Source organism: Primulina tabacum, chromosome 2 (assembly GCF_025594145.1).
Source record: "Primulina tabacum isolate GXHZ01 chromosome 2, ASM2559414v2, whole genome shotgun sequence".
NCBI classification, from domain to species: Eukaryota; Viridiplantae; Streptophyta; class Magnoliopsida; order Lamiales; family Gesneriaceae; genus Primulina; species Primulina tabacum.
In genome coordinates this window covers 4787259-4797815 of record NC_134551.1, presented here as the reverse complement: position 1 = coordinate 4797815, position 10557 = coordinate 4787259, and the positions used below count along the sequence as shown (strand labels likewise).

The 10557-nt window shown below is 33.3% G+C and overlaps 2 protein-coding genes and 1 long non-coding RNA gene across 4 annotated transcripts; 1 reads left to right on the top strand and 2 right to left on the bottom strand.

Moving 5' to 3' along the window:
• Window positions 1-278: 278 nt before the first annotated feature.
• On the bottom strand, window positions 279-2287 carry LOC142526978 (phospholipase A2-alpha-like). The gene is made up of 4 exons (XM_075631680.1): window positions 2051-2287; window positions 1845-1887; window positions 1610-1735; window positions 279-730 (listed from the first exon to the last, which is right to left on the bottom strand). The coding sequence occupies exons 1-4, from the start codon at window positions 2171-2173 to the stop codon at window positions 555-557; spliced, it is 468 nt and encodes a 155-aa protein (XP_075487795.1). The 5' UTR covers window positions 2174-2287; the 3' UTR covers window positions 279-554.
• Window positions 2288-6869: 4582 nt separating this feature from the next.
• LOC142526986 (uncharacterized) lies at window positions 6870-7945 on the top strand. The gene is made up of 3 exons (XR_012815371.1): window positions 6870-7108; window positions 7215-7500; window positions 7680-7945. It is a non-coding gene; the product is annotated as an uncharacterized LOC142526986 (long non-coding RNA).
• Window positions 7946-8079: 134 nt separating this feature from the next.
• Window positions 8080-9738, bottom strand: LOC142526964 (GDSL esterase/lipase At5g03810-like). 2 transcript variants are annotated; one of them, XM_075631671.1, is made up of 5 exons: window positions 9374-9738; window positions 9163-9296; window positions 8783-9016; window positions 8554-8695; window positions 8080-8339 (listed from the first exon to the last, which is right to left on the bottom strand). In XM_075631671.1, exons 1-5 carry the CDS (start codon window positions 9606-9608, stop codon window positions 8146-8148), a joined length of 939 nt encoding a protein of 312 aa, XP_075487786.1. In that variant the 5' UTR covers window positions 9609-9738; the 3' UTR covers window positions 8080-8145. The 2 variants fall into 2 exon arrangements, with proteins under 2 accessions (XP_075487786.1, XP_075487779.1); XM_075631664.1 differs by having other exon boundaries at window positions 8440-8695; window positions 9374-9734.
• Window positions 9739-10557: the final 819 nt, after the last annotated feature.

Here is a 10557-nt window from a genome sequence, read left to right as displayed (position 1 = left end):
TTTATTTTAAACATACATAATATCTCTTTTTTTTCGAATAAATCTCTTGTGAGACGGATCAACCATACCGATATTCACAATAAAAAGTAATACTCTTAGCATAAAAAATAATATTTTTTCATGGATGTCCCAAATAAGAGATCTGTATCACAAAATACGACATGTGAAATCGTCTCACACAAATTTTTACATATTTTTTCTTGACCTTGAGTCATAACTCTAGCACTGTTTTTGAAAGTGTCACTTCATAAATGTTCAAATTATAAGCATAGAAACAATTAACCGATTTACGCGGCAGCTAATTATAAATAGATAAGCACATGATCACAACAACACATTATTTGTTTGCTCCATAAATCACAAAAAATTACAACAGAAATAGAAGGGGACGGGGACGGGGACGGGGACGTTGCGTATATATATAGTTTTGATATCTTGCTCACTAATCGTGCCAATCTATGACCAATTTTGATATGATTCATCACAATTAATGTATGAATGTTACTTATAAGTAAACACGGTGAGTGGATAACATATCAAAACTATATATATATTCATGGTTTGCCGAAGACTTTACCGGCAAGAATGGCAGCATTCATAACATTTTCGATGACATCCACGACTTCACTAGCTTTGCAAGTGTTGCCTTTGAAAGAAGGGGCACCCGATCTTCTGAACCTCTCCACACAATTCAAGAATTCTTTGTTGCACTGTTGGCTTAAGTAATCGTCTGCTTAATTCCATCACATTAATTAATCTCAATATTAATTTCTAGAAATAATTTCAACATTAAATTTTATTAAAATAATTTTATTTCTTATTGAAAAATCCCCACAAATTATTTGATTAAATAATCAACAACAATGTAGATTGACGTTATTCATATTACTTGTGATGCTTAACTATTACACACAGTCGACGTATGAAGTCTCTACTCTCCACCTACTTCCTATTTTAAATCATATTTCCTGGGCTTATTTTGTAAGGCACGTATCAATCAAGAAAATGGTGAAAGTTTACACAATTTGGGTTTCAATTTTCTAGGTAGTGAAAATATAGAAAATAGGGTATTGCTCCTGAATCTGCCTTCTTTTTTTCACGTCCCGTTAGCGTCAAGATGAAATATAAGTAAATGTCAAAAAAACCTTATTTCGATGATTATCAAAACTCGAAATAGACAAACTTATGTATAATTTAGAACGACATTTGATGAGGTAGAAGGTGTGAACTGGTTTTTGGCAATTATCAGAACAACAAAAGGGATTCTAAGAAATTAAATAACAAACAGATAAAAGACTGGAGTTGAGAAGTCCCCATCGAAAGTTTCACACCACAATTCTGTAAGGGTGGTATAACATATTGTACTGAACCAAAAATCATATACCATATAACGTATTAGAAAATATATATCGATATGGTACCGAAAATTTCGGTATATCGGATTTTCGGTTTATAAAACTAACGTACTGAATTTTTGCAGTATACCGAGATTTCGGTACATTATCAGTATGTACCGTTTTATACAGAATTGTTTTATATTTTTAATTTATATATATATATATATATATATAAAGTTATTTAATTTAAGAAATTAAATGTAAGAACTTACCGCCTTTGTGTTGTATGCATTGATCATGGCTCATACAACAAGCGTCTAAGCGGTCGCAAGGCCGCTCTCCCGGGCATCCACTGTACAGAAGTCCGCAGTATTTCCCGTATCTCAAGAATGGAGGAACTGATCCCAAAATTTAGCAACGATTCCATTTCAAAAATACCAATTTTTAAGACATTAAATTATTTAACTGAAATCAATCATTTGAGTAGAATAAACAGAGCTGGGTTACCTTCACAGAACTTTGATTCACATGTTCTACTGCATTCTTTATTCTAAACAAAAAAAAACAAAACAAAATTGGTGCCAAATTCTATATTACTTACTTAAGAATCATTCATTTCAAAGGAAAAAAATTACACGTAAAATATATATATATACATATATATATATATATATATATATGTACATATGTACATATACCCACAATAAACTTACCACTTTGAGGCCTACATATACATGAAGGCCAACATTAAGGGCATGATCGGGGCCAACACAGAATCCCAAGAAAATTATGACACATCCGATGAAGAAAAAGGGAGTTTTATTATAAGCAACCATTGGAGAAATATTGAAGGAGAAGAACAAAAATGGAAGCTTGGTTTTTGGTTGAAAGCAGCTGTGGTTAATTTATAGAGAGAAAACACAGAAAAAGTGAAGAAGCTTGAAGAAAGGGGGAATGGGACGGGACAGACAGAGGGGGGTGGTACGTATCTAGTTGTCCTGTTACGCCCCGTGACAAGTTTTTTGTAGTGTTGCTTCACATTTCTCACTAAAAATATAAGATCTTTTTTTAGGAGATTTATGTAAGGTCATTTTTTATGCTCATGATATAGGTTTTTAAAAAATAAAAATAATTTTTTTTATTAAGCTTGACTTTTTAAATATTTTTTAAAGAGAAACATATATAGTTTTAATATTTGTATAAAAATGTGATTATCAACATTGTTTAATATTTAGTTTTAATATTTTTATATATAGTTTTAAAATTATTTTCCGCTGTCATTTGATCTAACGATATTGAAATAGCAGGAGAAATATTTTTGGCACAGCATAGGCTAACTTATTGTTTTCTATTCAAATGCACGTAATCTGGGGGTTGAAATTTGGTATTTGAAACATTCCCTGACATTCAAAAAAAAGAGAAATCGCTTGCTTTCTGTATAAATAATATTTTTTTAAAAATTCGAATAACAAAATATATATATTTGTAAAAAGTTTAATGGGATCCTTGTCGGCTAGACATGTCAAAATGAATTGGCGGGGCGGGCCAACTCGCCACCCGCTGCAACCCGCCATTAGGCGATGCGGGCCAGCCCACCATTTTGGCGGGCCTCTAAATGGTCAATCCAGCCCAACCCACCTTGGGCTGCGGGTTAGGTGGGCCGACCCGCTTATTTTGTCAAGAAAAAAATTATAAACATATTTTAGTCAAATAGTTTCATAAAATAATTAAAAACATTGAAATAAGAAATTAAGAAAATATACAACATAATCCATAAACAATAAATTGTCTAAATCAAACATGAAGATTGAGACATGGAAGATAACATAAAGTCGAGGAAAGAGACGGTTGTAAATTTTAAAAAATATTATGTCTTCAACAATACACATAATTAGCAAACCTCCGTCGGGTCCGCATAATTTCACTGCAACTCGTCGGACTTCAAACGAAACCACTCTTGGGTTCACAAACAACTGCTATGCTTAAAAATTATTTTAAGATTCATGAATAAAATTTACAGGAATTTCTTCCCTTTTGTTTTCTTTATATATATCTGTAAATTTCTTTTTTTTTTATTTTCTTTATGTATATTTGTTGTAAGAGTAAATTATCAATAAATTTGTTCTAAAAGTAAATTATTAATATATTTGTTCTAAGACATGGAGGCACATAAAACTTATTCCAATTTTTATATAAAACTTAAAACTTAAAAATATAAAATTTTATCCTAATTTGGCGGGCCAGCCCGCCCCGTTTGGGCTCGACCCGTCTTGGGCCGCAACCCAAACGGGCTCAACCTATTTGGCCCGCCTCCAAATGGGCTGCTATTTTATCAACCCAACCCGTTCAATTTTTATAGAGGGGCGGGCCGGCCCGATAGGCCTAACCCAATTTGAAAAGTCTATTGTTGGATGTGAGGTTTGCCATAATTTTTTCCACAATATAAAAAATACAAAAACTTATGTGAGACGGTTTCATGAGTCATATTTTGTGATACAGATATCTTATTTGGGTAATCCGTGAAAAAATATTACTTTTTATACTAAGACTATTACTTTTTATTGTGAATATCGGTAGGGTTGATCCGTCTCACAGATCAAAATTCGTGAGACTGTCTCACAAGAGATCTATCATATAAAAAATGCAGAATGCCTCAGCTAACCAAATATCTAACATGTACCACAGACGCCACAATTTCAATTCATCACAACAACATGACTGGAATTTTTTTAAAAAAAAAAAATGAATAAAATTTATATATTAAAAATTTGCAAATGAAAATCTGATTGTAAATGGATTTACATACACTAAAATAGTTGGGAATTAATTAAAATAAATTAATTGTTCGTAATTTAAGTTGGGAGGGAGCGGTAATTTTGGTATAAAACCATTGGGAATTAATTAAAATAAATTAATTGTTCGTAATTTAAGTTGGGAGGGAGCGGTAATTTTGGTACAACACATTTGGTTTTATTGTGAGAAAATATCTCTCCCGCGTGGCCACTGGCTTTGTTACTTTGCATCTACTGTGAACTGTCACGGGGGGGGGGGGGGGGGGTCCATTTGGCAATGGAATCGACGGTTCCAATTTCAAATAAAAGATGAAAACCGGAATTGAACCGTTGAAATACGGTTCTATTTCCGGTTCCTGACGATTTCGGTCTTAGTTTGGTTGCGTGGTTGGCAGATATATGATATATTTGTACGACTCTTCCTAGTTTGAAGTCTACTCCGAGACCATTCACTATTCCATTGGGCTTTAATTTGGAAGGGCCCGTAATAACTGTATGAATCGAAGCCCAATACGGTAAGGCCTTCCAATCTCTCTCTATCAGGCTGAAAAGGTACGTTGCATTAATGATTTGTTTCCTCGAATGATTTAGGTTTTCTTATTTGTATATACTGAAAATTATGTCGTTATCATTTATTTTAATGTGGATTATTTTTTTCCCAGGACTGTTTTCGAGTTTAATTATAATTTATATTATGACTGTTATTTTTATTTAAAAATAGTCTTGAATACGAGATTTTATTATAAATTTGAGACTTTAATGTTAGATGTATTTTAATTTATCATGATCTAAAAAATTTCTAGACAATATGAGCTCATTATTTATTACTAAGAGAATGCATTTGGATTTTTAAAAAAAGTATTGGAGGGTAAAAATGTTATTTTTATTAAAAAACAGTAGAAGCCTTTGTTAAAAAAAAGTGATTGAATTTGTTAGAAAAACAAAATTATAGTGACACTTTATTAAATGACAAAAAATTTGTGTGAAACGGTCTCACGGATCGTATTTTGTTATATGGATCTCTTATTTGAGCCATCTTTGAAAAAGTATTACCTTTTATGCTAAGAAGTTTTATTTTTTATTGTGAATAACGGTAGGGTTGACTCGTCTCACAGATAAAGATTCGTGAGACCGTCTCACAAGAGGCCTACTCTCATTTTAAATATTTCAAAATATTTCGAAATATTTCGAAAAAAAAACTAATTACAGAGTTACAAAAGTAGATAAATAAAAAATAGTAAGTCTATTGTGAGATGGTCTCGCAGATATTTATTCGTGAGACGAGTCAATTTTTTTCATTTTCAAATTTTTTTTTAAGAATGACCAAAATAAAATATTTATCTCACGAAATTGGCCTATAAAATCAGTTCATGTGAGTTTTTGTGTAAAAGAAGAAAGGAAAATTACAAGGCACTATTATAGAATCCACACTAAATAATGAAGGTACAGAGGTGCTAAAACATTCATTGCTGAAACTTATCCCTAACGGCCCGGCGTATATAATGTAATCGATATCATATAAAATCCTCCCTTTGAATTTCGAATCCAAATTATATTTGACATAATGACAACTTTTCAAGCATTGACTTTCGTTGTGACAAACAATAATTGAGTAGGTATATTGTAAGATGGTCTCATGAATCTTTATCTGTAAGACGGATCAACCCTACCGATATTCACAATAAAAAGTAATACTCTTAGCATAAAAAGTAATATTTTTTCATGGATGACTCAAATAAGAAATTCGTCTCACAAAATACGACCCGTGAGACCGTCTCACACAAGTTTTTGTCACAATAATTGCCTTTGGGGCATTTGCATATGTTTAAATTTTGTTTAAAAAATTTGGTGAAAAATTAAATCGAACAAATTATTCCACATAAGAAATTTGGCAAATTGAATAAAATTCACATGAATGTAAAGTTTAATATCTATACTAGTGGATCGTACGTGGCACACATGATGCCTATGTTTCGTAAAAAAATTAGAGATTGAAGTAATTCTCTTTAAAAAACTAATTACAGAGTTACAAAAGCAGATAAGTTGTTTTCCCATTCATCTCATAATGTATGCACAGACAACCTGAAGTTGGATACTAAACTTCCATGGATATCATCATCAAGTACAAAGCGAAAAAATTAATCCTCCATGAAGCCAAATTGCAAAATCTAGAAATATAAGGGTACATAGGAAAAAACACAATTGAAAATGATATATATGTATGTTAGATGTTAGACTAAAAATTTCTAATCTTTGTCATATTTCAATATCTATATAATATATGATTTTATTAGTTCATATTTAAAAATGAACTGGTTAAAAAATTTACTGAGAAATGTAAATAAATAATTTTTCTGACATAAAATTTAAAAAAAATAGAAATGTGTATTAATGTCCAAATTCATTTAAGATGGACAATGAATTACAAAAAACTCTTAAAAAAACCTATTAATTTAATTTGCTAACTTAAATTAACAATAAAATTTAAATAAATAATTTTTTTGGCATAAAAGTTAGGAAAGAAAGATGAATGTGTATTAATGTCCAAGTTCATTTAAGATGGACAATGAATTACCAAAAAAACCTTTAAGATAACCTATTAATTTATTTGCTAACTTAAATTAAATAAATGAAGAAATACATATAAGAAAATTCACAAATGAAAGTGGTATATTCACATGTATGTTAGATAATAGATATCTATCTATCTGTTTATAGGCCGAGAAAAAGAGATGAACTTACATTTTTTAAGTGAATTTTCTTGCAGACAGCCTTCGCAACACCACAGGGAGATGATGCTGTGGTCTTGGACTTGTGGGGTTTAGGAATTAAAGGGACAGCTTGGGTGAATGGTAATAACATAGGCAGATACTGGCCTAGTTTTCTGGCAGGCGACGGGTGTAGTTCCTCGTGTGATTATCGAGGCGGCTATGGGGCTTCCAAATGCGAATCTAATTGTGGGAAACCGACGCAAAGATGGTAGGAAGTTTAGAAATTTAACCCAAGAATCTTGATCCTCCCACTCAAAATGTTGAAACCATGCATATTTAGCGTATGTAACCGTGTTATTTGCATACTGATCTAGGTACCATGTCCCGAGGTCGTTCTTGAACAAAAGAGGCCTTAATACCTTGGTTCTGTTTGAGGAGTTCGGAGGAAACCCTTGTCATGTAACTGTAAAAACCATGAAAAATTTAAAGGCATATGCACATGCTTATGAAGGGAGCAGTTTGGAATTGTCTTGCCAAGGGAAATGGGTTATATCCAATGTAAAGTTTGCTAGTTTCGGTCTTCCAAATGGGACATTCACATTCCGATCGCTCGAAAAAGGCCACTGCGATTCATCCAACAGTTTATCAGTTCTTAAAGTGGTAAAGTTTCTGTTTCACTTCTTTATTTGTTTTCTTGATCCGTTAAGTTTCGCTGTTCAAAAACTCTGCTATAAATTTGTTTCCTATATAGGATTTTCCATATTTCTTTGAAGTGTAAAATGCTGTTTGGATAGAGTATTTTTGACTGTTCTTGTTCTTGTTTTGTTTATGATTTTTAGGCATGTGTTGGCCAGCAAAGTTGCTCGATCGATGTATCGGAGAAAACTTTTGGGGCTACTGGTTGCAAATCTTCAGTGCAAAGGCTTGCTGTTGAAGTTGAATGCTAGTAAAAGTGCATTATTTAATATATGGCATATATATTTTAGATGATATAGGTTGGAGTATAGTAGGTTTATGTGGAGTTTCTTCTTTGCAAATTTGGGCTTTGAACTTTTGCACATCACGTTAAAACAGTTTTGAGCAGGAATCGCATTTTTGGACAAATTTGGATATCTTCATTTTTTTTTACAAAAATCATTTGAGGATAAATTGCTAAGCATGGTGACTTGATTTGGGTATTTGATTAAATGGAAGTTATTTTATAATAATATAAGAACAACAACATTCTCGAGTCCAAAGTTTACATAAATAGAACCTCATTAACTCCAAATCAACATATGTATAATATATATATAGATACATAGGTTACCCAATGAGATCAAATCCTTGCTCAAGTAAACTCTGGGCCAATTTCTCATTCGCAGCTTGAGAAGGATGGAATCCGTCCCAGAAAACATACTCCGTGGCATTTGAGCATGTCCCCACAGACCTCACATTACATAGAAATGATGTTTCCAGCACACCTGTCCCACAGCAGGCCTTTCTTGATTCAAAAAATCCTGAAAAAAAAAGTAGAACTATGAATTAGTGTTATTAGGAAATGTTTGAATGGAAAAAAAAATACCCAAAAATGTAAATTTTAGGATCTTGTAAATTCACCATTGTCGGTCGGGTGAACGATCATATCCAGCAGAGGATTGTAGATGTCAAAGACAACAATCTTCAATCCAGGAAGCCTATTCCTCAAAATCTGAGACGTGGTATTTAGTTTACCGTTAAATGCCACGGCATCTCGGTTAAGCCTCGCCACACACTCGTTTCTTCCAAATCCAAACAAAGTAATTGCTGCAGGCAAGCATCCTGTGGGTGGTAGAGATGTAACTCCTATTCTTCTAGCACCAAGATTGTATAAATTCTGCCCATAACGAGTCAATATTGTTCGTGTTAATTCATGCACAGATGACCGGTTGTCTAAAAACTGTTCTATGAGTGAGTTTAAGACCTGGATGAAGTTAGAGTATGATTCTATGAGCGAGTTTGAGAAGCGATCCGTAGAGAAGAGTGTGTTGAGGATTGGGTTAATGTAATAATTCTGAATGAAATCACTCGTCCCAGCGCTTATGAGATGAATTGCTCCAGAGAATATATCATCGGCTTTAGCCCTTCCTACTAAGTCCACCACTCGGCCCTGCCACTCCCTGTAATATGCTAGCTGCTGCCTTAACGTCAAGGCCCGCTGCATGCACATGTACAATTATGTAAAACTGTTATATCGGTTCACAAAACTAGCTATAACAAATTCAGAACATATCAATTTCGTAATCGTTTTTGATATTCTTTTACACGAGTTAATCTTTAATTTACATGTGATGGAGCACTTACGTATAAGCGTGCAGTAGTCTCGTAGTAACCCGAAGCAGCTGAGGCAAAGTTGACACCATTGAGAATATTGTTCCCCCTTCTGGCTCCTTCACTAAGGTACGCCGGTGGATATGAACTGAACCCAAGATACTCCGCTGTGTGTTTTCGTGTGTGAGCATACATGTATATGGTGAAAACTTGCATTAGAACAAGGGACTGATCATCAAATTACCAGTAAAGTCCGTGGCGAGTTTTCCGTTGCTGAACCTTCCGGTAGGTCTGTGTGAAACAAAATCTCTTCCATAAGGAGGGAAGTTGGCCTTGATCAAGGTTAGCATATTGTTGTTGTTCCCCACATCAACCACAGAATCCCCAAAGATTAAGAGTGCGGGAACCAGAGGATCCCCGTTAGCAACCGATAACAGCACAACAAGAAGTGCACCTATTATGTATCTCACGAACCCCATTTGTTTCAAGATTTCTTTAGATTTATGTTACTTTGTGGCTTAGGGGGAAGAATGCATGGAGAGCTCGTTGATGCAAATCACCACACTGTGTATTTTAGATTGCTTTTCATATATATATATATGGAAAATATGAGTATTTGTTGAATTGTTTCTGTATGTATGGTATTCATTTATAAGTCAAGTATGTTGGCGTGAGCTGCATGTACTTCAGTTTGCATAGGACTTTTTGGTTTTGTATATCTGCCATGATTGTGTATATCTCAGCTAGCAATCATGGGTTCATTCATGCCTTCTTACCAATTGACCAAAAACCATTTTTCTTGTATATGTATATTCACATTTCTTACGCAAAAAGATATACCGGAGAACGTAAAAAAGAAACCAGTTTACAGAACACATGTCTGAATTACCAAAATATGAATGAAGCAATGGGTGTGTATTTCATGTTTGCTGTCTGAATTAACCCAATGATGGGCGCATGTCTCATGTTTGGCTCCTTTTGGATGAAGCAATGGGTGTGTGTTGCAATAAAGTGACTTCAATTTTTTTATTATTGAGATGCACATTACTTGTTTTGAACATGAAAAGGTGGAATTATTGGTTCCTTTTAATACTATTTTGGGGGGATTTAATTCTGCATGGGACAAAAGATTTGGTTAGGACGTTGGAGGGTAAACACACTTTTAGTAACACAAGGGAATTTAGCTTGCTCAAACACGCTTCTTATTGTAATATTTGTTACTTTTATTGGAGTATTTTGCACGCTTTATGCGAAGGAAAAGGGGTATTTTTTTAGCATTTTACAATGTATGATTGTGCGTTGTGTTACATAATAATAATAAAGTATTTTTTAGAATTAATGAACTGATTATATTAGCAAGCTAAGTACGAAAATTGAAAGAAATTTAAAAAAAATTATGACATGGATATTTGAAGTTGGTTCTATTGA

Excerpts from the sequence above, each read along its gene's own strand:
- LOC142526964 (XM_075631664.1), bottom strand. The coding sequence starts at position 9,608 with ATGGGGTTCGTGAGATACATAATAGGTGCACTTCTTGTTGTGCTGTTA. Across the intron at positions 9,297-9,373 it reads ACTCGCCACGGACTTTACTG|CGGAGTATCTTGGGTTCAGT; the intron begins GTAATTTGATGA and ends GAAAACACACAG. Across the intron at positions 9,017-9,162 it reads AGACTACTGCACGCTTATAC|CGGGCCTTGACGTTAAGGCA; the intron begins GTAAGTGCTCCA and ends ATGTGCATGCAG.
- LOC142526978 (XM_075631680.1), bottom strand. The coding sequence starts at position 2,173 with ATGGTTGCTTATAATAAAACTCCCTTTTTCTTCATCGGATGTGTCATA. Across the intron at positions 1,888-2,050 it reads TATATGTAGGCCTCAAAGTG|AATAAAGAATGCAGTAGAAC; the intron begins GTAAGTTTATTG and ends TTTTTTGTTTAG. Across the intron at positions 731-1,609 it reads ATGCATACAACACAAAGGCG|ACGATTACTTAAGCCAACAG; the intron begins GTAAGTTCTTAC and ends GGAATTAAGCAG.